This window comes from Centropristis striata, chromosome 5 (genome assembly GCF_030273125.1).
Source record: "Centropristis striata isolate RG_2023a ecotype Rhode Island chromosome 5, C.striata_1.0, whole genome shotgun sequence".
Lineage (NCBI taxonomy): Eukaryota > Metazoa > Chordata > Actinopteri > Perciformes > Serranidae > Centropristis > Centropristis striata.
The window spans coordinates 26628885-26656362 of NC_081521.1; the positions used below are offsets into that span (position 1 = coordinate 26628885).

Below are 27478 nucleotides of genomic sequence, written 5' to 3' on the forward strand. Positions count from 1 at the left end.
AATATAGTTTAAGGGGAGACACTTCAGGTGATTAACATTTTAACTTAATAGATATCACCATGAAACTTTCCCAGTTGAATACTTACAAAGACCATTTTTTTTGTATTACAAAGTTTTTGAAATGTTGCATACAAGGCATTATTTTTATAAAAAATGTGCAATAATTGGCATACATTTCCAGAACAGAAATCTGAACATTAGATAGAGCCAGGTTCAAAATTCCAAAATTCTAAACAGCTAGATGTGTGTTTTGGATGTTTTCTTTCCATGGTGCACTTTCACCTGCAATTTCTTGCCTTTAAAATAAACTGAACTATGATGTTAAATAAAAACATTTACCTGAAGGTAAGCTGTGAAAGCATTCCAGTCAGGCTGCACAGATAAACAGTCATTTAGTTTATTCTGTAAGAGAGTATGCACAATATGAACATTCTAGTAACAAGTAGTTCAGAAGTTATTCCATTTTTACATTTTATATACAGCCATTTGTCACACTTGAATTCAGTTGTCTAATGCTGATACTCAACTTATCATGAACTGGCAATGTCTATATAAATCCGAGTTCAAGTTTGGGGATAAAGAGATGAAGAAAAAAACAAAAATTATCAGCATCGGCTACTCAAATAAAGTGTCATCCAGTATTCAGTACACTGTTAGAACAAACAACACATACTTTACAAGGAAGACTCAAGAATGTGATGCTTCAATGATAATGATGTTATTTGGTCCATGATGTGCTGCTTATATTAAAAACCCCATTCAACTTCATGTTTAATGTCATTGCATGATCATATTAGGATTAGATTAATGTTGTTTTCCCATGATAAAAAAAAAACATGTAGCAGTCTTTTCTCATTACAAAAGATACAGAAGCCAACTGTGACTATTTTAGGGCTATGTTATTGTACAGCTTTTGCTGAAATTAAATATAAATCATAGTTTCAACCTTGAAAAACAAAAAGAAAACGTTTTTAGGGTGGTCCAGAAAAAGAAAGAAACTTTAATCTATTAGTGTATTTTCATTCAACACTCAAAGTTTAAAATGTTTTGTCTTTTTTTTAACAACAGTCTTCCAGTATCTCAACATGAACAAACAACAAGGAAAAATAATGAAATCATTCCATACAGGACCGTCTACATGGACTCAGTAAAAACACATCTGGTTCTTGTTGTGTTACAAATCTTTGTGTTAATACTATTAAAACTGGAAAACAGAAAATGTCCATCACATGATAATCATGTTATGCATACTTCCTGTTTTCCGTTAGAAACCAATGGGAAAAAACAGATAAACTCCAAATGTTACAATCATTAAAGGAACACAAAAGCATCATATGTAATGTAAAGTTTTGTGTTTCTTAATAATTAACACAAAACATATGTTTAAAGGAACTGGGAGGTATCTATGAGCTTTTCTTTTTCTGACCCAAATTTGCTTAGACCCCTGATTGGACAGAAATCGAGACACACATAAATAGAAAGAGACAGACGGGAGGAAACAAGCAGACAGACACAATTACCAAAACAGAAGCAGATGTGACAACCAGAAAACCAGAGAGAAGCTGATCTGCTTTACGCAGCTCTGAACACTTCATCTATATCAAAACACACACACACACACACAGTCATGGACTCAAACGCACACAGTCATATACACAATCGTCATGGTAATAAGGCACAAACACTGGACCACAATCTAAAAATAGACAGACAATACATATTTCCATAAAAATCTCTTTAATTGTGGGGAATGCTTATTTTGCCTGTTATGTGAAAACCTGACACCTGCAATTTAGTCCTCAAGCATATTATACAGATACATTATTTTTGATGTAACAGAAGGTCCCTCTCACATTCATGTCATTTAAGCTTTTTGTTAAGAGGAGATACCTCAAGATTAAAGTGAATATTAAGTTCCTGAAAGGCAAATTTGGGAAGAAAAAGATATTCCCACACTTGTAAGCTCGTTACAAAACAAAAACATTTCAATATCAGATGGTTTCGACATTTATAGTCTGTGACAAAGAGTTTGTTTTTAAACACAAAACAGACTTCAACACACAGTAGTAAAATACTCTCTAGCAAAATCATATCAGAATCATTGTCATACATTGTTTTTGGATCCCTGACTGTACATACATACAACCTTGAACCAGTTTACATTTCAAAAAGTGTTATGGTTATTTCATGTAGCTGAGCATCAACAGTCAAAATGACATAATATGACTGGTTTATGGTATAAAAAGTGCCTTGTCATGATATATAGCCTATACATAAAATGAATTCCTATAAATACTCTCGACAAGATAAATAAAAGATTTGTAAAATACATCAGGGGTCTTGATTTTTGTATTTTCATCAAGTGTTAATTGCTATGCTATGATACAGTGTATTACAGTTATGGTCAGTAATCAAGCAGTCTGGCCACGAGAAATTAATCGAATGAATCACACTGTTGATAAAAGCAACAAGACATGAATCAGGGTTTATCTCCTAAATGCTACAGTCATGGAAAAAAAATATTAGATCGCCCTTGTTTTCTTCAATGTATGTTTTTAAGAGCTGATATCTAGCCATTTTCCATGGTTTTCTTGATAATAACCAAAATCATTATAGATATCAGCTCATAAATTAAACTCTTATGAGCTATTTTTGTTGTTTTCATTATATTTGTCCAAGCAAATGTACCAGGCATTAAAATGAACAAGAAATTGAAGAAAACCAGGGTGGTCTAATAATATTTTCCATGACTGTATATCAGTCATTTCACAATGCACATGATGATGATGAACTCAAGGTAGAATTTATTTTTCGTGCATTTACAGCATTTTGGAGCTGACCTCATCAATTCTTGCTGTCCACTTGAGCACTGACGCTAGACCCCATTCATGCAAACACTGCACTAAATAATTCCAGTGCACTTTAATCTCATAAAATCACAGAAAGACTGCCCTGTGTCCCCTTACTCCTCCATCATATATAACAGCTCTTTTCTTTGAAACAGTCATAAAGTCAGATAAAAAAACAAACAATGGCCCCATTCACAAACTGGCAGGCCGATCGTTTTGTCAGAAAAGCCGCAGCCCAATTAGAATCAGCGGTTTCTTTTGTTATTTTCTCTCCCTTACATAACATTCTGTCGTAAATAGAAAAAGATATTAACAGTCGAGTGGATAACGACGTATTAACAGAGCAATGCATCTGTACATGGCTGTCTCTCACTATGGCAAATCTGCATTCAGTTCATGCTTGTATAAATATACATGCCAGTAAGATAATGGAATCTTTTGAAAAAGTGGTAGAATCCTCCTTCATGTTCAGGTATATACCTTAATTCACCACTTTTTAGTCAAGATAATGAATAGATGGGGGCAAAAATACACAAACACCCTAGAAAAAAAAGGAAAAATCTTAACCCTTAGTTAAAAAAAAAAATTCTTTGCAAAAAAGATTCTCAGTCCAAACAGCATACCAGCTCGATTTGAATTCATTGAGCGTGTGCAGCTCTTATTATTCACTGCGAGCTGATGACGGTAATTGTTTGCGCTCTTATCTCGATGCTCGCACAAAAGGGAATCCTCAGAGCAGCGAAATGAACAAGCGGCTCTGAAAGAGCAGCAACGTCGGCTGTACATCCTGCACCATTAACAAAAACACATTTTTCACCGGGTGATTTCACTGAAGAAAAAAAAAAACATAACATGCTGCCATGGTTACTGACAGCTTCTCTCCTCTCTTTTTCTCTCTCCTCTCCTCTCCTCTCCTCTCCTCGTTTCCTCTCCTCTCCTCTCACTCCATCTGCATCTCAGTAATATGCTCTCGTGCAGTCTATCAGGTAGAGCTTTTCATACTGTTCCATAGGATCCTGCCAGCCTGACTCCATTGTGCAGCAGGTGTGCTATTAGCAGTTTGAATACAACTGGGACTGTGCAGCTTTTGTGTGTGTGCTGAGCCTGCTGAAGCTCAATCAGGAGCAGATTGTGTGTGAAGTGCTTGTGATAAGAGGTTGAGGTTAAGGATCTGACTCCCACTGGGACCAATGAATACATTACATCTCAATCTATGTCTGTATGTAACCCGATATTCCATCTGGTTTAAATCTTCTGATGCCTGAGAAAACTGAGGAAATCATGCATTTACATCCATTTGTTTACTTTTTTCCATCCTTTTTATTGTTTTACTATCTTATGATTTATTTTGTAACTAATCCGTTCTGTAAAGCACTTTGATTTGTGTGTAGAAAATGTACACTATAAGGGCACCTTGCCTTACTTATCCTGCTGATCTCAATTCATTAAGCTGTCATTTTCCAACGCAAAACTGTGTCTTTACGCTCAGAGAACTGCCTGCAAACATCAGACAAAATAAAGACAAAAACAGCAAAACAGATCGAAGCTGGAATGTGTCTGCAGGGTATGTCAGGGGGCGAGCAATTTCTAATCAAACCCTGCATACCGATTCAGAAAAGTCAAGTTTTTGTATCCCTGAAGCCATTTAGTTGATTAAAAAACAGTCTTAAGCTGAGCAGAGTTAGTGACAGGTTAAATAATGTGTCCCCTGCTAAATAAGTGGGAGTTTTCTGACCAAAAGGCCCAGGAAAAAACGGATGAAAATGTAACTTGTTTGCTGTTCTGCTAATTGACCACTAGGGTCAGTGTGGGTGGCTGACAGTACAAGATGTTTGGGTTAGCAGCAGAACAAGGGGCTCTGTGATGGACAGAACAAAGAGATTTTGTCACCACAGCAACTAAAAAAAAAAGAAAATACAAAAGAGGGTGGTACAGGGTGAGGAAATAGGAAGAGAGACAGAAATTAATCTCATTCTAACAGTCTTGTAGTGATCACTGTGGTTACTACACATGTAAAAAAGAGAGAAAAAAATTCTCCCGTGGTTACATGTGAGTGACAGTCACCATGGATACTGCATCATGCTTCCCCTACACTCTCTGCATGAGCCCTTTTGAACTCTGGGTAATCAAGAAAAGACAGCTAAAAGCTGGGTGACACTGTCAAGTGTCATTACATATTTTTTTTATATGTGACGACTGAATTCAACAAACTCAGACACGTGTTACAAAATGTTTGATCCCTCTCCATGCTTGATACACTTTAAAACTCTTGACTTGCTGCTGAAATGTTCTCATGCTCACTGAACAGGTGGAAAAAGCTTAACGCATAGCAATACCTGCTAATTACAGTCTACCTGACAATATAAAATGGTGAACTCAGTGTGTGTCTGTCTAGCTTATAATTAATGGCTACCAAAAGTACAGGCTACTGTGACATTATTGCTATGGTTTCTTTGAAAACCTACTTGAAGCCAGGGCTGACTTTAACTGCTGCACACTGCTGTGAACACTTCGAGAAGCAACAATTTTAAACTTTAGGAAAATAAGAAAAAAAGGGGGAAATGTTAGCTTGAACACTGCTTTAGCCACTCATACTGTAGATGCGATTTAGAGGATTTTTAAAAAGCACGCTTTTCATGTTACGAGCTAAAAGGCATCTTTTTTTTTTAAATTATTTTTGATTATTTGAATTTGAGTTTTCACATTTTTTTATGAGACATGAAAGTGGAAAAGTTGCCTTTTCTACACACATATGTCCTAATCGTAATCAGTAACTATCTTAGACAAATACTGAAATCCGTCTTTAAAGTCCCCATCATGTGTAGAAGTTATCATCATATAAAGTTCCTCAAAGCTGCTAAAATGTATTTAAATTGGATGAAATTCCATTTGAAAACATAAACATATGGACTATATAGGCCACGTCCCCCTCTCTTAGTCAATAAGTCGACTAATTGAATGTTTTGGTTTTAGATTTTGCATTTTTCTTTCTTTCTTTTCTAATGGTTTTTTCATGCTGAATTTCCAAGAAACATATGGCACAACATACAGCAAACCACAGAAGGTTAAAGTGGTGCTTTTGCATGATTCTTTGTGAATAGACTCAGTTTTATAGATGTGCCCTATAAATAGATTAATCCCAAAAAAAAATTATAGTATTAGTCGACTCACAATTAATATTAATGTGGTGTCTTTAGTTGTGTTTTTGAAGCCAGAAGTTTAATTCTCAGTATGACCACTGTCTGTCTGTCTCTCCTCGTCTGGAATCCATTCTAGAGAACATCCTGTTTTCCCCAAAAAACGGAGGACTAATGCATTGTTCTGAAAGGTTGGATTCCCGCTGTGACCACTCATGCAAGAAATGCATACATCCATATTACTTAAAGGTCATTTGGATAAAAGTGTCCACCACACGACAGATGCTTTGTGCACAGGAGACTTCCTCTTTGTCCACAGTGACAGAGCGACGGGTCCCTTTCGTTTTCCAGCTGGACCTAAGTCTGCAGTCTGAGCCTAATAAAGTTATAGCTGCAGAGAATGACCCTAACGGTAAATCAAGTGTGACCTTAAAGGTCAAAGGTCACATGGAGGGGGGTGGGGGGGCTTTTGAACTTTGCCCTCTTCCTCTAATTCCTAATTCCCACCTGCAGAGAGAGACAAAGCAGCTTCACCTGGTTAATCTGCATCCGTTCATGTCCTTACACTCTCAACTAGAAGTGGAAGAAGTATAGTACTTTATATGATTGGTAACTCGGACTAGGTTAAAAACTAGACCTCAGAATTTACATGGATTTCATGTGCAGTGTACAAGTTTCAAGCATCTGTCTTGGGGCCAAAGAAAAAGGTCATGCAGAGGAAGTCAGGAGAAGAGAGGATGTGTTATAAAATCAGTCACGTGTGCTTACAGCAAACATTTCTGATTCACTCCGTAAGTGTCACAGCAGCGTTTTAGGTCATTAGTAAAACACTGCAATCAAGAAGGAAGATGAGAATAATTTGAAGAGAGTATCCTGGCGCTTTCTGATTGTTTTTTTCTCCTGAGATTGCTTCCAAGCAAGCACTAAAAAACAACAGTCTCACTTTCGATTTGTAATAACCTATTTAAACATCTGCTGACACTGTGAGGACAGTGAAGCAGTGTCACTGACCCCAGAGCAGCTCCAGAGCTGCTGTCCTCCAGCTGATCCTGACCTCTGACCTGTGTGTGAAGGGTGGATGAGCAAAAAGCAAACGGCCTGTGCAGATGAATAATGCACTACGTTAAATTTGCCATTACTTCATAAAAATATTTAGCCTGTTTGTATAAATGATGAAGAAAACGTATTATTGCACTTGGAACCCCAGCATACTGTAGTAGCTTAAACTGTATTAACGTGAGCTGCACCTCAGTGAAGTCTAATAGAGACAATAAAATAGTAAGCAAATAAATGCATGCGACACATATATCCGCAGGGAAAGGTATCTACAATAAGAAGTGGTTTCTGACCCCATCATCCAATTTAAATCAGTGTAACTGACTGATATGCCCAGAGGATAAAGTCAGTAAATGTTTCATACTGAGAAAATAAAGTCAGTCTATGTGCCCAAATGTATTTCTTGGAGCAGAGAGTGTAGTGGTAGTATTGTTATGCCTGACTGGAAAGTGAGCAGGCCTCTTGGGACGAGCTTGGCAGTTGCCTTGGAGCGCTGGTTGTCAAAGTCACGATTCTAGGAGCCCTGCGGTTTTGGCATTGTCACAGCGGGAAGTCGCTCTGTGATCCAGCCGGTAACCTCCTTCAGCACGGACTCGGCCACCTCTGGGAGGTCGTGGTGAAGGGCGTGGTAGCCTCCATCGTAGATCTGAACAGAGGCAGTGAGACGGAGTCAGAGGGCTGTTCAAAACTAGTTATGTGAGCTCGAAATGTTGATTGAAATCGAAGCCATTCGGAGAACAATAAATAAAATGTGAGTCAGGCTTCTTTAAAATGAACCACAGTCAAATATCAGTCAGGGGACAAATCCATCATGCTAAGTAAAATCTACAGGGAAATACTAGGGGTGCAAGATATTCAGTCATGAGAAAAAATATTAGACCACCCTTGTTTTCTTCAAGTTCAAGTTCTACATTTGTTTGGACAAATATAATGATAACAACAAATATAGCTCATAAGAGTTTAATTTAAGAGCTGATATCTAGCAATTTTCCATGGTTTTCTTGATAATGACTTTGGTTATTATCAACAAAACCAAGGAAAATGGCTAGATATCAGCTTTTAAATTAATTCTAATAATTTTTTCCATGACTGTATATTTGGCTGATAAATTGTCAGATAATTGGGAAATGCATATTATTATTTATTATTCCAATATTTAAGATAAATAGAGTATACATAGCAGTCTTCTACATGACTTTTGTCATGTCATTTAACTGAACACTTTATTTTTTATATGCAATACTTACTATATGTCTGATTTGACAGATTATATTATAGTATTTCATTTGAAAAAGCTCTATAAAAGCCAAAGTATGTTAGTGGTTTGTGAAGTTTTTTATATTTACTTCACTAACACATGAATGAACATTTAAAGAGTCATAACTTTTCTTCATTTTTGTTGTGTTAACAGTAAGGATATCAGTTAGATTTGGTTAGAGCAAAGAAATGGAATATTAAATAATTATTTTCGCTCACTACATCTTAGCCTCTCTTACTAAGTGTGCATAAACTGCAGTTGAAGGACTCCTTTTTATTGTGAAATTATTGGTTTTTGTATCTATATCAGCCATGAGAAGCAGGTTATTAATCAGTTATTGGTAGTGGTTTGAAATCATCAATATTGTGCATTACTAGGAAATACTATAAAAGAAAATAAACACCTGCTGTTCTGTGAACTCTTGATACTATTTGTTCTGACATTTGGAAGTCAAATCATGTGTTTGATAAAACACATGATACAGCAGTCCCTGCATCTCATGAACAACACCTGATTCAGTAGGGAAGAAGAACGATAAGAATTGAGCAGGAACAACTCCCTTTTCACTTCTCTTGCCTCTCATTACAGTTTTGTATTTCGTCCTTCATGCGTTTAATCATGTGCAAAACAAGTGTGTGAACTTCCTCCTGCAAAAAGGAAGAACCTCCAGAGGTCAGTCACTCTGTGTGTCAGTGTCAGCTGTAGGCCTGTGTGAGTAAGTTTTAACTGAAAGGTTTCATTCATTAATGCACTTTAATGATTTAAACAGAGAGTTTAATTTAAATAAAAAAATTTAAATTCTTTTACTGCAAAAAACAGACTTTCTGCCCATAAGTTGAGTATACTGAACTGTGTTTTCATGTATCAAAGGTACCAGTAAACATATTTACACTGCTTGAAGCTCTAGTTCTGTATCAGTCAGTCAGTCAGTCAGTCAGTCAGTCACAAAAGCAAAACATACGTTTTTGCCCTCTAATTTTTAGGAATTATATGCACTGTAACAGCGTGATGATTTTATTCTCTTCTACCCTTATTATCCAGCAGCCCTCTAAATAAAGATGAAAAATAGATAAAAAATAAACCAATGTCTCAACATGTGCCAACCTTGATTTTCTTGTCTGAGCTTGGAGCGTTCTCGTACATCATCTTGGAGCCTTGGATGTCGCAGAGTTTGTCGGCGTCGCCGTGCAGGAGCATGAAGGGCCAGCTGATTTTCGGGATCTCCTTCTCAATGCGCGCCGCCGCCCCCATCAGCTGCATACCGAACGAAACCCGCATGCCGCCATGGAAGTTCAGCTCATCATTGTCATACGCCTCCACCTGGCAGGAGAGAGGAAGGAAAGATGTATGGGGCAAAGCGGACGATGCTCAAGTTTATCACATTGATGCAGGGCTAATTTATGTCTTAATGTAACCATAGAAACCTTCTGGCACAACATATTTTGTTGGATATTTAGAGAGCAGTAGTGTCTGGATGTCTGTATTAAGCAGTTAAATATAACAAGCACAACAAACGTTGTAGTTTAATCCAAATATGGAAGAAAGTCAAGGGAAAATAAGTACTTTTATGGGAGAAAAAGAGGGACATGAAAATGAGAAGACTCATGGGAAAAGTTGGCAAACTGGATTAGGGAATCCTAAGTAAATGGATGGAGGGCTTTGTGGAAAGAAAAACAAGAGTCAGAGTAAGAGAAGACACAAAGAAAGAATATGTGACATTAATTGAAATCACAGTTGAGGATTACATTAAAAATGAATACTTTCAAGTTCCATACATGCTCTCACATAACTCCCACACACCCATTTATATTCATCTTTTATGTAAACACAGCTGATGGCCCACTCTAATAGAAGCAGCTTCTCTCTGGACACTGCACTGCTGCTTTAAATAATGAATGACTGTAAGATGAGATGTGACACAACGCGACCTGTTCAGCAGATCGGAGGAGTCAGTGACACTCCGAAACACTGTCTTAAAAGTAAAAGACTTCCTTCATTATGTTACAAAAGGAATAAATGACAGAATATAAATCATCTTCAAAGTAGCTGCAGGGATAGTTAGAGGCATTGCAAGTGCATCTCAATACATTAGAATAAAAGTCAATTTCCAGTACTTCAGGTCAAATAGCCCCAACCAAATATTGAGTGCATATATATATGGACATACTTTTCAGAGGCCAACATTTCCATATTAAACATACTTTTTAAAATTGGTCGTTTGACAAACTGACACATTTCAGGTCTTCATTAAATGTAAGCCATAATCATTATAATAAGAAGAAATTAAATAAATTAAGACATGAAATGTTTCATTCTGTGTGTAATGGATCTATATAATGTGTTATTTCCACTTTTTGAATTAGTGACATAAATAAACTTTTCTATGATATTTAAATTTATTGAGATGCACCTGTACATCCTTATGTTTGCACATTAAAGCTTCATTCATACGTCTGCATTAAGTGATACCTACAGTACGACCGATATGCGTGTTTGTCCTTCTGACCAGAAATGTGGGCTTTTCTTTCTCTACTCCAGCCATGCAAACTGTTAGTTTACAGCAACTTTTAGTTAAAACACAAAGGGCTGAGCATAAACAGGCAAGAGGCCTTCTAAACTACAATAGAGATGTCTTTTTCTGAATGCATTATAAACATGTCCAAAGAATGAACCTGAATAATATAAGCATATCCCACATGTCTCTATCAGAGATGCTACACTTGGAATAAGGCCTATCCAATCAGAATATGCTGTTTACATGATCTGTATTACATTCTGAATATTTAATAATGGTGAAATATGCTCCTGATGCTGTATGAATGAATTCCTGATGATGGCAGGTGGCACCACTTAGGGTGTGTGAATGGGGGAATGAGCTGTCTGTAGTGTGAATAGCTTTGAGTGGTCACAAAGAGTAGAAAAGTGCTATATAAGTGCAGTTCATTTTGCTCTATTACAAGTAAAACACAACTTAAAGTTAAGGTTAAAGTACAGAAGTCGTATCAGAAAGTTGTATCAAAAGTAATATTAATTGTTCCATAGAAAAATGGCCCAGATGACTGAAAAATGATTTGTTTTTAATACTGATGCAACAAGCAAACATGCAAACAAAAGTGTTTTTTTATTATTATTTTTGTTTACTGTTGTAGCTGGTCGTGTTGGAGCTCTACACACTATTCAGTAATGGAACAAGGTGGGTCTTCTCCAGTAACTAAGATTAAGATTAAGATTCCTTTATTATTCCCACAATGGGGAAAGTCACCCTCTGCATTTGCATCCTTTTTGACACACCAGTGAACACACCATTCTTAGGAGCAGTGGGCAGCACATTTTTGCAGAAGGAATATAATTTTAGCGCAGTATGGAATCCAAAGCTGAACTATAAAAATATAAAACAATAGGTATCTATGGTAGGACTCCCGTTAACCCCTTGTGTCATGTATATATCTTGTTTTACTTTGTACACATCAAGGACACTTTATCACAAGTCATCTTTCTCTTTCATCATTACAGTTTACTTCCTCTAACAGACAGACAGCTGAGGCAACAGGAAGTGGGATTCTATTATTAGGCCGGCTTTGGTGTTTCAATACTTACAAAGAAACACAGGTTTCACATACTGTATGTATTCACACAGTTGAGCACAAATACGTGCAAATAGAGACATGCATGCGTGCCTGTTTGTGTGTGTTTTGGTCTCCTCTGTGGTGCATTAAAAATACACACACACACACACACACACACAACCAAATACAGCACACACCAAGCAAGTGTGTCCCCTTGGCCTGTAGTTGACACAGCACATGCACCTGCTTTTATAATTAAAAATAACACAACTCAGCCAAGGACACACACACACACACACACACACACACACACACACACACACACACGGGTCTTGATAAGACTGAATACTTTGGAAAGGATTCAAAGTACGTATTGTTGAATGAGCTTTCCTCCAGGGACTGTCAACTCAAGTTTGTGCATGACTTCACACACATACGGATAACGTTCACACGCATATTTTACCCATGAGACTTATGAATGTTATTTTTGTACATACCTGATATTTCAATCACAGATAACAAATATTGCACTCATTGCTCATTGCAATTGTGTTTTTCCCATGCTGGCACGACTAGTTTTTTAGTTTGGTCTCGGTCGTTTGTTGAAGTAATTATTTCTTTTTAACTTTATTCTACATCATTTTTATTATTCTATTCTATTTTGATGACCTGTTAAATCTCTAGACATCTTGCACCACAATACTTAATCCAGGATGCTATTTTTTGCTCCTCTTGTGATTTGGATGTTTCACCGGTCCATATTGTGATTTTGATCAAATTTCAATGTATTGTGCAGCCAACAAGACACACCAACATGTGACTCTCACCTGCTTCTGGTCCCGTGAGACCCACTTGGACTCGATGGATCCCAGAGTGAGGCTGGGCAGCATGTGGTTCAGGACCTTCGCCAGAAAAACCTTCAAACAAGACACACGCAGAGAATGTCAGTTTATTTTCACACACTAACACCTCCCTGATGAATGTTTCTATCGCTCTCAATTTTTTTTCTCACCATCTGACTCGTGTTACAAAGAAATACAGTCAGTCGTGAACATTTTGAGTATAATTCACCTGTTTCCATGCAGTCATGCTTCTGTCAGTGCCTGATTAAAAAACCCACATTTCTTCTTGTTAAATCTTGCTAATAATTAGAAGTCTCTTTTCCTTCCATGCAGATTTTGTCAGTGTTAGGCCTTTACACACTTGAATCTGTGAGATTCAGTAAGAGACAGCTAATGCTGCTCAAGTGGCACTTACACTGATTCTTGCCCTTGAAACAAACAAAATAAAAGGTGTCAGTATTACAGTCATCACCCACAGCAGGGCTGAGGGGAGTAAGACAAATGACTCTGCAGTTAACTGACTACTTGACTGAAAAGTGTGACACAATTATGAAGAAAAGAGGAGAGGAAAAGTCAAGAGAGAAGAGGAGAGAATAAATGGACGAGCGATGTTGTGGTACCTTAAACGGTGTGGCAGAATCCGGGTTCATCTGGACCATCGGAGCGATCAGAACCACTCCGGCAAAATCACTGGGCCTCTCACAGGCTGTCAGGATGGAGATAGCACCACCCTGAGGAAGAAAAAGCACAGAATATATATTTATTTATCTCATAAATAAACATTTTCAGTTGTTTAAAACTTGCTTTTAGGTCAAGAGGTTAGAGGTGAGATGCAGATGATCCGGGTGAGGCAGCTCTACAAAATACTTGACATCATTGATATACACACTGAAATCATCTCTTATCTGAAGCCTATACAATTTGAATAAAAAATATTTTTTAACCTCTTTCCATGAAATGATTGTGACAGTGTAATTTATTCTTGACAGATAAAGTGTATATCTTCCCGAAACTTTAATCTCTTTCAAACATATTACAATGACAATGAAACCATAATTAACAGAGGATTGTGTCTAAAAACAAAATTATTCCAACTTTATGGGTGACCGTGTACATACTGATACTGGTTATCTTGTTTGTTTTTCATTATCAGCTAAACACATTGTTCTTCAGGGTACAGTAAATCTTGTTCAACAGATATGTAACTTGTTCATGTTTTAATAAACAGAACTCAAGATGTATGTTTTAATCCACAAATCTACATTCAAATACTCAGTCATGGAGATTTCATTTCACCAATGGCTGCAGTCAAATAGTCTTTTTTGCTTAGGAAGGGTACTGGCTGAGTAAAATGACTTGGAAGTACCTTAAAGTGGTTATCATTAGGGGTGGGCGATATGGCTCTAAAAGAATATCACAATATTTTTGCAATAACTACATTCTTGATGATATGACAAAATACCGAATATTGAAATATAAATAGGATTTTTGTAATTATTTTTTGAGCCTGTATAAACACAAAGTCACACAACAAAATAAAAATCAACCATAAATCTAAATTGTAGTGTAAAGTGCAAAACCTCAGCAGTTGCCCAACACAATAAAATTGTACTCTCTCTTCAGTGCAAAATGGAAGTATTAGAAAACAATAAAAAAATAATGCTGCATTTTTTTAATCATATATAATTATACCGGTATTATCATAAATTATATGATGTGGCACAACCCATAGTCACAGGCTAAAAAAAGCACAATGGCACGATTCTGCCACATGCCAAAGTGGGCTAACCCTGACTTCAGTCTAGACCAGTCGATTATCAGGGTTAACCCCTGAAAATCAACTTAACCGAGGCTATGAGTTGCTAGAGTTAGTTAAAGCTACAGTGAACAATGTAATTTTAGATGTATGATTACAGTCGACACATGTTCACAGAGACATTTAGCCCAGGGCTAGTAAAGGTGCAGAGGAAATTGTAATGCCCTGAGCGACACACACACCCATCATTAAACTATGTGTGTGTGTCTTTTACTTGCCCTCATGATAATTTTCATTGAGGTTGAGGACACATGCTTAGGAAAAGACACCATATTTGTTTTAGGCTATTTTACAGCAGCCTTGGTCACAAGCTGTTTGCTGTCCATGGTTGTGTTGGCAGGTGACCATAATTCAGTATCAGTTGATCCTGGTAGAACCAGCTGACTGTTATGTGATCTGATACCAGCATTTGGATTTGTTGTTGGTTGAAACAGTGATGCACATGGTTCAGTTTAAAGATATAAGCTGCAGGCAAGCTTTACAATTGTTAAAGAATAAAGTATTGCAGAAGGAACAATCAGACAGAAGGAAAGAAAAGACACAATAAAGTAAAATCGGTATGGATAAGAGGTTAGAGGTGTGAATCACCAGAGGCATCATGATACGATTTCATCCTGATACCTGAGTCACGATACAATATTATAGCGATTTAACTGTTTAACTGCATTTAGTGTCCACAAAATGAATTCAATCAAGACTTGTTTTGTCAAATAAGAGAAAATTCTCAGTCTATTCATCTCACTTCAGTCTTTTTATGTTTCCACAATGGGAGTCAAACCCACAAACTGACCAACAAAGTATTCAGTCAAACTGAACTGAACTGATATCAAACATGGTTGGACAACAACAACTGCAGCATTTTAACAATGCAAGTTGCAATTCATTGTGCAACCCTTTCAGCAACTAGGAAATGGCGAATTAAACTTCAACGTTAAATTAAAAATGGAGCCTTACTTATTCCAAGTACCATATAATTTTGCGCCCAGGTCTACAAGAGGCAAAGTTTTTTAGAAGCAATAGAAGCAAATTAAAGCCACTTAAAGAGTTAAAATTGGAAGACCGAACAAGTTTGGGAGGGGAAAATGATATGAGCTCCTTCTTAGGCTTGTAACAGAAGACAGAGAGTGTTTTTTCTCCTCTAATAAGACTGGGAAGGTTTTGAGCTAAGGAGGTGAGAGGTTTGGATGAGAGGAGCAGTGGGAAAACTCCTCAGAGGTCAAGAAGAACATAAAACAATCCGTCTTTTGTTTACATGGGCGTGAATTTCCACCCTGCTCTTTTGTTGCAGATGCTCTACACAGACTGGGAGAGAAATGTGAATGTGAGCCCACGGCCCTCAGGCCACAACATGCACTGTGTGGCTGCAGCAAACAGCGGCGCAGGGCCACACCTTGGCACCCATGCTGACATTTAGGATTGTTATTCAAATCCTGTGATGTAGTCCCATGATAATTAGCAGCACTGTGGCGGCCAGGACTCAAATCAATTCGCCATGGTTCAATTTGTCGTGGTCTCTCTTCCCATATGCAACAAGTGCCAGTGTTTTGCACACAGAGACACATGAGCACAGTTTTTTTGCATGGGTGAATCTGTCCTTCTCTCTCTCTCGCTCCTTCTCCTCTCTCTTTCTGGACACTAATTGGCTTCAACTTTGTTTATGTGAGCGTTCTTTGTCACTTGTGTGAATATTCATCAGGCTTGGGCCCAATGACAGGCTCACTTCAGGAAAAAGAGGCACCAAAAGACAAAACGTTTCCCACCAGAAAATCTCCCTTTCTAAAGCACACTCACCACTGCATATGCCCACACAAACACACACAGAGTTGGAAAAAGAGGCTGACTAGCTCCATGTCTTGTTTCTCTCTTTAAACACAGTTTTTCAACACTTACTTAAAGACAACCGCACACTGAAATATCCATGTCATGACACACACACTCCCTGAAAAACTGCTTGATGAAATGGTGACATTTCCTCCCAAACTGGCTGATCTGATCCGGTTAAATAGAATAAGATGACTCAGTGTAATTTGGTACAAAAGCTCATTGGGGTGAGTTCATTCTGAAGGACGAGTGAGGGAGGACTGGGACAGAAGAGCCTTTTAAGAAGCTGATTACAGGCCTCCTCACACTTTCTCTCTCTGAACTTTGGTTGAGCGTATGAATACTTGTATTGTACTGTATGTCTGTCTGCTGACAGTGGGTGGACTCGAGCTGTCAAAAATCCCCCGTGGAGCTAACATACTTACATTATATGGATAGCTTGCATCATCAGTTTCCCAATAAGAATCGGAAATAAAAAAAACTTTTCTGTTAACCCTCCTGTTATGTTGCGGGTCAAATTGAGTTAAAAAATAAAATAAAAATTGTTGAAAGTATTTTTTCGGGATGAAACTTATCTGCTTGGTCTAATAAGTGTAATCAACATATAAAATGCAAATGGTTCATTTCACATATATGCATGTTGATATTACATAGATACTGTTGTGGTCAATCTGACCCTGAACAGAAGAGGTGACTCATGTTAATTTATCAACATCACTCCATAACAGAAAAAAAAAAATGTAAAATAAAAATTTCAAAAACCCAATGTCATATAAAACCATTGTATTTTATATGTAAGTCTTTCCAATGTACATAAAAAAGTTTAAACATGCATTTATTATGAAAAACGAGTGAATTATCCTCATTGAACCATGATCTATGAGAAGTAAAGAACACTATTTTACACTAAATATTGATTTAAATGGTTAGTAACGGAGTTAATGATGAAATATAAACAATGTTTATTGGGATTTATTGGTTTTTGACACCTATGGATGTGACACCTATGAATTAAACATGCCCCTGGTAAAAAATTGACCCATGAACATTATGGCTATTCTGAGAAGCGAACATAAAATGAGGGTTAACCCTATAAAGCCTGAACCGTGAAATAATTGCGAGAAAATTATATTTTTTTTAAAACTTGAGTATTTATTGAACCTGCTGACAAAAATAAATAAATACATTTGCATATATGAATTCTAATTTGTATCATATTTGATACATCAGGTCCTTTTGTGCAATTTGTTGCTCACAGTTTGTTTTTCTTGAACTAACAAAAACATATAAACCTAACATTTTTATCCTATTAAGACTTTCCTTTTAACATTTAATTCAAATATGCAAGAAAAAAATTATTTATCTGCTGATGTGAAGTTTTCACCCAGCAATGAACCTGTATCATTTTTGCTACATCTGGTATTTTTGTGCAATTTGTTGCTCAGTTTGTTTGTTTTTAATCTCCAACACATGTATACATCAGGTTTTTCAGGAAAAAAATATATCACACTGATGATGTAGAGGTCTCAACAACATGTGTATCAAATGTGATACACTTGGCTTTATAGGGTTAAACAGTGATTTCCTTCACTAAAAAGTCTGGGACAAAATGGGAGAATGATGAGGTTACACACAAAAAATGGCACGATATAAAACAAAAAAATATGTTTTAGTGTAAGAGGATGGAGGGTTCACAAGCTGAAAAAATACATTGACAACTGTGACAAATATTATAAAAAACTCTGACAGTGAGGAAGTACGACAAATGAACCTCAGCCAGAAACGCTTTTGGAGAAGGAGAGAAATAAGAGACGGGGCCAGAGCTGAAGGCATTTTTTTTAGCATTCCCATGAGCTGATACAACACAAACAAACTGCTTCACGTATGACATGGTGTGTGTAGTCTATCAGACACAGAGGCTAAATATTTGTAGCTAATTTATTTAGTCAGTTTTAATCATTTTGTGAGATCTGTGATCCCTCTCTGGGAAACTCATTCTATGGTGGTTTCAAATACTGTAATTATTCACTTCATTTAGGGAGTAAATTATTGCAGAGAGATTTTTTTGGTTCTTGCTGTTAGGTCAGACAAAAAGAATTGTGGCAACGTCAGTTTTGTTTAACTGAATGCAGCTGTGTGTCTGGAATAGTTTCTGAATGTCAGGCACTATAGCTTCAAGAAGCTGACAGCAAGGACTACAGGACTCTTCCTGCTGGGATCCTGGAAGTCCTAAAAATCCAAATAAACAAGAGCAAAAGTTACTTTCAAGTTGAAGTAGCCTAACTATGATAATATCAACAAAGGTATGTTAGCCTTGATCTATTCTGGCTAAGGATAATTCACACCAGCTTAAAAATATGTCAGCGAGACGTGAAAGAGATGTGAGTGACACTTTTATGTTCTATTGTGCAATCCCCACTGAATCTATTTAACGTTGATTGATTGATTGATTCAATTTCTCCAACCACTGTAGTGAGTGAGGGGACTCTGCATGTAGTGAAACAGGAATACACAAACAGACCGGGAGTCTCGATCAGTGAAAGTAAATGCAGTAAATAAGTTCAAAACACATATACAGTGCTATATGTGTGTTATTTGAACAGCAGTCGATGCAAAAAACGATTCACTTAACGCCACAAAAATAGACTTGACACGTAAAAAAACCACTGATTATGACCTGATTTTGGCGCTAGAGGAAGTCTCCAAACTCATTAGCATACATAAGCCGTGTTTCCATCAACACATTTCTTTGTACATTTTAAAGATTTGCATGAGAAAAGCTTGATGAAAACACCAAAAGTCCCTAAAACTTTCGAAAATGTGCATAAATGTTTTTACGCTCGCTTAAGGTGTTTTTTGTCTGTTTTCGATAAAAATGTAATGCGCTAAACGGGAGATGGAAACATTTTTTTCCGAATAACTTCTAATGTCACAACATTCACTCACATGACTGATCGGCTGTTTCCACTCTGCCGGTCAAGACGAGCTGAGATGAAAGAACAATTATAAGTTGCCCAATTTAATCCAATTCCTGAAGACATATTTTCTCTCATGGATGGCCAAAGTTGTCGATTAGCAATCTCTTTTTTATTATTTGTTCTCTCTTGCTCAATCTCTTCTTCTACTGTAGGATTAGCCTACATCAATACATCACACTGCCATCTTCTGACCAAAGTACAATTATGCAGCTTTGTTTATTCGCTCCAAACCAGGAAAGGCCCTTAATCACATTTTCTTACTGTGACATTTCAAAAAATTTGCTTCAAAATCTGATTCAACTTGGACTAATGAAAACACAGCTCATGTCTAAGTGCCTTGAATATGTGTACAAAATTGTTCCACTATATTTGTGAAAACGTTACCCTGCTCATGGTTTTAGATGAAAAGACAAATGAGCGCCACAGTACCATGTCTGTCTGAACAGAACTTCATGCTAATCCATCAAGAAGTTGTAGACAATGTACACTTATCTTACACCACTGCACCACAATTTTAATCAGAAATCTAACCACTGACTACAAATAAATTAAAGCTCAGTGTGAAATATTCAACCAAGCTACTTAATAAAACAACAACTACTGACAGTGCAGGTGACATGCAGGAGTGAGACATCCGTCTACTGACTCTACACTGCTAACTGCCTCACAGTCTGTCAGGATGTTATCATTGGAGCACTGTAGAATCCACAGGGTTTCCACGGTACTGTGGTGTTTTTGTTCATCCGGGCCCCCGTTAAACAAAGATTCAAACAGAGGAGTGCCCTATTAGAAACAGGATGAGGAGACACAACACTGGGAAGCTGGGAAATGAGGCCTGCCAAAACACAGCAACACAACATTTGATTTGGGTTGGGTTTCCCAAACTTTTATGTTGTTTTCAAAGGGCAAGGAGAGGACATGAAAAGGAAAGGACAGAGGTGAGAAAAATGACGCTGAGGATGAAAGAAAGGACATGAGACAATTAAATGACAGAAAAACAACTGAGAGGAAGCGCTGTGGAGGAAAGAGAAGACAGGGAATGAATGCAGGTGATGGTAGGACAGGTGGACTGGATTACATGACAGTACAGAACAAACACCTGACGAAATGACACAGATGGAGGGATGAAGGAAATAACTGAGAGAAAAGAGGGAAGAGGGGATGGAAAAGGAAAGGAAGGTGGAGCTCCTGTGAGCCAGCTCTGCCTTAATATTTACAGACTCCGATGTCTAAACAGACACTCAGCCCCCATCTGGGAACCCACAGTTTAATTTACACAAAGCTATTGGCGTCTGCACTCCGACATCCTCAGATTGTTTTGAACGCAGCATCAGTCTTAATATAAATACAGTACTGCTGCACGGGAAAGCATGAGCCGTAAAAGGTTTGCAAAAACAGACTCACAAATGAAATTGAGTGCTGTTTAGAACATCTCAAAGACCACCTGGTGGCACTGGATAGGACCTCATTTACAAAGAGATGCAGTTGTCTTAAATTGAAGACAGTTTGATATAAAACAGTCAGCATGAAGGCTACATAGCAGAAAGCAATATTCCAGGAGTAAAGCAAGCTATTATGAACATTTGATCATCTGAGTCCACAAAAAATATCATCAGAAGAGATGCTGTGATAGCAAAAAAATCCACATGCACGCAAATCATGAGATAATGTGGTAAATCCATTAAGATCCCATGTTTTTCTCACTTTAGAATAAGCTGTTAATTCTACAGATGACAACAAAGTCATTAATGAGATCTAATGGATTCTCACCTTAAAAGACAAACAAGTGTTGGAAAGCAATCCACTATAATATTCAACAACAGTTCTTCCGAGAAGACAAATACTTGATTTTTATTTGACCTTGGCTTTAAAAAAGTGTAGCAGATAGAGATGATTTATCCACAGAAATATTTTTGGTTACTGGTAAAATTTGCATGCGACATCGTCCGGTTTGAATATTTGTGTCGGGATCTGATCTTCCCCTAATTCATGTGATTGCAAAATTAAGGCTGGATGGTATATCAGTATTACGAGTTATACCGATATATTTTAGAAAGAGATATGTAGTTGAAACAATACCGCCATACCGATATATAATATCTTTTGATGTTGCCATAACCCTTTATGAACTACCATAGAACAAGTCCGCCAGAGCACATCTTTACATTTTTACATGCTGTAGTACTATTTCTTTGGAGCATTTTAATATGCTATGCATCAATACAACCCTTACATGCCATTTTAATAATATGCATTGACTTATTTCTATACTAATAAATTGCTAAAAAGTGCAACAACAAAAAACACAAAAAATGCATTTTTTTTTCTAAATACAGAAATATCATAGCTGTACCCCTAAAAAGTATCATTGAAAAAAAGGTTCACAAAATGCTTTCAAACCACAGGAAATTTATTTTGAGTGTGTTTATAACTGACCTTTTGAGATAAACATTTTTTTATAAACTATAACCAAAAACGAAAATGAAATGCACATTGTCCACAATTTGCAAAAACACAGCATGTACATCAAATTCAGCTATTTACATTAGTGCAATCAAATATCTAAGTGTATATGGAGTGTGTGGATTTTGTGTCTAAAAAAAAAGATGGAGGACACAGTGGCAGAAGAGCAAGTTCCTAAGAAAAAAACAAACCATGGTTCTGTAATTTGGAGGTATTTCGGTTTTCGGATTGCAGATGAAAAGCAACACGACATTGTTTGCAAAACATGCTGCAAGGAAATTGCTTCAAAAGGTGGAAGGTTTTGAATTTGATCTATATATATATATATATATATATATATATATATCGTATATCGTATATCGTATATCGCCGTTCAGCCTAAAAATACTGGGATATGAGTTATGGTCTGTATCGCCCAGCCCCATGCAAGATCATGAATACCTGGAGGGAATGACCAACTGTTAAGAAATCGATGTTGTTCCAGGTGCTCTGCAGCTCTTTTAGAAATGGGAAATAAAATAAAAAGTGCTAGATGTTAGGGCTGGGTGATATGAATATTTATAGAATCAAAACATTAGGTTAAAAAAACGGCGATATTTTGTAAGTATGGAATGTATAAAAAAGGGCTTTACCATGGGTATTTTATATGGACTATATATTTCTTTATTGACCAGAAATGGTATATCGTGATCTATATTGTTATTGAGATATGAAATAACCTATAGTGGGAGGGAAGACTTCAGCCATATTGCCCTGCCATATATGTAGCTATAGAGACAAAGCTGGGTTATGCTAAGAGAGTACCTAAAGTACACTAAAAAAAGCATTGTTGTTGTTATTAATGACTGAGCTAAAGCATAAATAAAGTATATATTAACTTTATTAAATAATCTTAAGTATAAACCTTGTATAAATTATGGCTAAATAGATCAAAGGGTCATGACTAACAAGGGCTGCCTTGAAGTTAAATGTTTAATGTGTCAACTTACATATAAATGATTCAGTTGGTGAAACTGTCAACTTTTCAAATAAAGATGTATATTTGGAAACATTTGGATCTCATTTGCCTCAAAGCACAAAGCGAATTTTCTGAAAAATGTTATTTTTCTGCTGAATGCGACGAGCCCGCTGAATCAGGGCTGCTGCTGCGAGATAACAAGGCTCCGCGCGTCTCACGGCAGAACAGTTCTGTAATGAATTTGCATTTATCTTCTGTGTTCCCCGCTTGAAAAGAGTCTTCCAGCTGTGAGCAAAAGACCAAGAACTGTGTATTTGTGTTTGGGCCTGAAATGTCTCTGACTTACGCAGGTGTTGCTGACTGCACTGTTCACAGAAGCTCTTGTTTCCTGTGCTGTAACAATGAAGTGAAAACATCTAAAGGCTGCATGCATAAAAATCTTTTTGCATGAATACAATACAATCTGAACAGCTTGTTCTTCTGACACAAACTCATAGGAGCACAAACTGACTGGACCTACAAACACTGACAGTAATAATATATTATGTAACTCATCAATACCGTTTGTGTAGTGTTAGCTGCAGAGTTAGTGGGTCACTGGGAACAGTGAGAGGCTGTGATGTTGAATGCAGTGCTGTGAAAAACTGAATAAACTGACCAGTTAAAAATAGTTCCCTGGCCGGCCTTGGTGCTTTTTGTGTCCAAATTATGTAATTTTCTCATTGAGAATTCTGCTTCGACCCAGAGTCTGGAGATTTCCTGAAGCCACATTTCTTTCCAAAGACTTTCTGATGCAGTCTGAATTGAACACAGTAACACAGTTTTATGTTGCTTAATTAAACTAAGTTGATAGGAAGCTCAAGAAAATAGGTAATAAATAAATGTATTAGCTCCTTACCATTCTGCCCCCTTTTAAAGAGAATTGGGGGTATTTAGGGGGAGATACAAGGTCCACAGTAGATAGAAGTAGTACCTCATCTGAAAGATGGGAACCTGAAGATTACGGTGGGATGTGGCTCAGCACTGTGTGTCTAGGGAGCCCTAACATTACCACACTTTAATAAAATCGGGTTCATTGAATCCATACGAGTATCAGCTTTCAAGTCATACCAAATGTATGCAATTTCAATTCATTGTAGGCACCCCAGGATGCAGAGATATTCAAATACAATAATTGAGAATAACATAATTGTGCTTGAATGAGAATAACTGTGTGGTTTTTGCACAAAATTGCATGGGATTAGCGTAACGTAGGCATGTCTGTAAATGGGAGACTGGTGAGAACCGAGTGAACACATTTTCATTCAGATATTTTGAGGTCAGGGGTCAAGGGGCCCCTTTGAAAATGGCCATGTCTGTTTTTAAAGTTATAGCTTAAAACTGAACCCACTACAGCCTCCGAAAGAAAAAAAGTCAGAAGGTTGTCGGAACCTTTCGCAACTATTTTGCATGCTGTGTTAAAACATGTTCACTGTACAAAATAATATGCAGCATGCTACATAAATCTAACTATGACAGTACATGGGCAGAAGCTTGACTTAGTATACAAGACAACACAAGAAACAGGAAAAAACAGCTGGATTTGTTTAAATAACAATAATAACAAATGGAATCATAACTAATGAAAAAAATCTGGTATTATTCTCACAGAAGAAAACTTTGAAACCTAACAGATATTAGGACACCCACTGCTTTGTTATTTAAATACTTTCAATGGAAGCCTGAAATTGAGGATAAAGGTGAACACAGTCACCGACAAAGAACCCACGTTACATAAAACATTACCTAGACTCCTGGACTGGCTGGGGAAAGTGAGCTTACCGTCAACAAAAACACCCACAATGCCCTTCAGCATGTCACTGAACCTGTGACTGCTCTGCTGCTGCACAAAATGTGTCACTGTGTAAAAGGTATGTTTGCTGAGAAGAGCTGACTTAGCAAACCATCCCTGAGCTGTTTTTCTGCTGGTGGAATTTAGTCATCATAAAGAAATAAAGTATTTGATGCTCAAACCCAAGTAACATATAACTAAACCAAGTAACATATAATTAAAAGCAGGGTGTCATGGTATTTTATTGCATTAAACAACTCATTCTTGAAAGTGCTTCCCCTGATTCTATTGTTGATCTACTGTCAAATTTCATGCAGAACACCATTCGCTCTGGTTTTTCATGGCTGACTATTTTGGGATATAAAACCACTTCATACTGAAAGAAGAGCGTGTGCCATTTCTTTTATTTGAATGTCACGTTGTCGATGAAAACCTCTCAACACTGATCTCACTATTTTTCTTTCCTGTGCTTGAGCAGGGCTTGCCCTTCAATTTCATGCAGCTGTCTCTCTGAGTGTGTGTGTCAAGCACACTGCATCACAAGCACTCAAACAATATTATGTAATTTCACACCAAACAAAACAGAAACAACCCTCAATAACAGAGAGAGTTTCACTATCAGCTATTTGAAATACATAGGACTGCCGAGTCTTAGACGATCGGTTGACGAATCAATCATTTTGGTCTTAGTTGATCAAGATTTCTTTAGCTGATTGGTCATTTTTTAATGCTTTTTTATGCTAAATGAGTCCTTTCAAAGACCCTTGAGAGCACATCTCTGGTAAGAACAAGATAAAAAGATTAAAATGGTGCTTTTAAATGATACTGTTACCTATTTTCGACCAAGGCAGTTCCAGGGCGGGTTCAAAGATGGAGGCTAATCTTGAACCAGTTCTTTGCTTTTCGGCAGCCAAAGAACCAGCTCTCTGCCAGTAAAACTGGTTCCAGAGCAGCACCAACTCTTTGCTGGTCATTCATTTCATTTTATTTGTTTAACTGTAATGTGATTGATATGGGCTTACGTTAGCAGGCAAGCTTAGCTTACAACAAAGGCTAACATTAACATCTTATGTTCAGTGTTAATAAAAACACAATCCTCGTCCATAGCATTCAAGATGAGCAGAAAAAATGTGTTTTATCAGTCGTGGTGTAAGATTTGTAAAGAGATGTTGTTGTTGTTATTATACTTGCTGAGAGCGGAGATGTATACATTGATAAATGACGTGGCTCTCAAGCCTGTGGAAAAACAAATCGCCTTTTCGACCAAGGCAGTTCTAGGGCTGGTCCGGAGCCAGTGCAAAATCTTGAACCAGTTCCTCGCTTATCAACAGCCAAAAAAACATCTCTCGGCAAGGAAAACTGGTTCCAGGGCGGCACCAACTCTTTGCTGATCTTGAACCCCGAACCACTTACGTTAGGGGCTGGGGGCAGGATTATCATGACCAACAAGACCAACTCATCTTACAATGCCAGGAGCAACATTTCTAAAGAGACGATGTAGTCCGCCATTATTGTTATTATACTTGCAATGGTGACATAATGACCTGGCACTAGAGCCTGTGGAAAAGCAAACAGGTTCAGAGCTGGCTTGCAAGTTGCTCCAACTGCGAACCAGCACTAGAAACCGGCTCCGAACCGGCCCTGGAACTGCTTTGGTCGAAAAGGGGAAAAACAGGTTCGGAGATGGTTCGCAAGTTGAACCAACTGTGAACCAGCACCAGCACCAGCACTAGAACTATGTTCACATTGGTTGAATAGGGGTATTTGCAGTTAATAAAGAATTCTTTAGTAAAGGACAGATTTAGAAATACAATAATGCAATTAAAATAAAACACAACCCAGAGATTAACCCACAATCTAAAGCAAAATACTGCATGGGAAGCGTCCTACCATGGAGTGACCCAGGATGAAGATGGGCAGGTCTGGGTGGGTCGACTTCATCAGGTCAATGTGCTGCAGGGAGTCTCTGATGTAAATCTGGAAGTCTTTGATGTTCATCCTCTCTCCTTCACTCTGACCATGGCCAACTGTGGAGGGAAGAACAAGACGGGTGTAAAGAAACAGGTATTACTACAAGATGTTTTATGATGTTTCAGACATTTTTTAATCCTTCCAAAATAACAAAGTTCTTGGCTTGTAATAGTCATTATTTCCAATATTTAGCTTTCTCTCCCATCTGAAGTGATTTCTGAATGTGACAAAATCATCAAAATTAATCTGCAGACGCTCATTCACAATCATTTTATACCCTTCAGAGAGGTGGGTGAAAGATGAAAGACAGCAGTGAGGATCAAAAGAGGGATAAATAGCAGAAAGAAAAAGGGTGTGAACAAGAAATAAGAAGGTTGAGGGAGAGAGGGAGCAGGTGACAAAGAAAGCGAGACACTGAATTCTTATGAACCATTTGTAATGGCAACAATGTGGTTTTGACTGTTATAATTTGAAAATGTAGTGTTCAGTGATCCAGATTATGAATAGAAGCGTAAATTATGTAAATATGTCTCTCCTTAAGCAATTGTATTTCGACCAGACAGAGAACGATTTTCCTCCTGGCTACTTTTTTGATAATTCATTAATTGTTTAAGTAATCTTCCATGCAAAAATTGCAAAAATAATGCAGTTTCAGTCTCTCAAACATGGAGATTCCCTGCTTGTCTCTATTTAATATTGTTTTAACTGAACTTGACTGACAGAACAAGAGATCTTAGACTTTAAGAAACATAGTTGGACATTTTTTTATTATTTCCAGACCAAAATATGAATCTAGGAAATAAATAATCCCAGATTAATGGGTTAGGCAATGAGCAACAGATGATCAAATAAAACATGCATTCCTGAATTAGGGTGAGAGGAAGAAAAAGGGGACAGGAAAGAGGGGGAGGGAGGACAGGAAAGAGAACAGG

The 27478-nt window shown here is 37.3% G+C and overlaps 1 protein-coding gene across 3 annotated transcripts in view; it reads right to left on the reverse strand.

Moving 5' to 3' along the window:
* Positions 1-383: 383 nt before the first annotated feature.
* Positions 384-27478, reverse strand: part of mgll (monoglyceride lipase) — a 48579-nt gene continuing 21484 nt past the window's right edge. For all 3 annotated transcript variants that reach the window (XM_059332791.1, XM_059332789.1, XM_059332790.1), the window contains 5 exons: positions 26466-26602; positions 13329-13439; positions 12694-12783; positions 9405-9620; positions 384-7688 (listed from right to left, as the gene is read on the reverse strand). In XM_059332791.1, coding sequence (XP_059188774.1) covers positions 7557-7688; positions 9405-9620; positions 12694-12783; positions 13329-13439; positions 26466-26602 — 686 coding nt within the window. In that variant the 3' untranslated portion in view covers positions 384-7556. The remainder of the gene's footprint in view (positions 7689-9404; positions 9621-12693; positions 12784-13328; positions 13440-26465; positions 26603-27478) is intronic.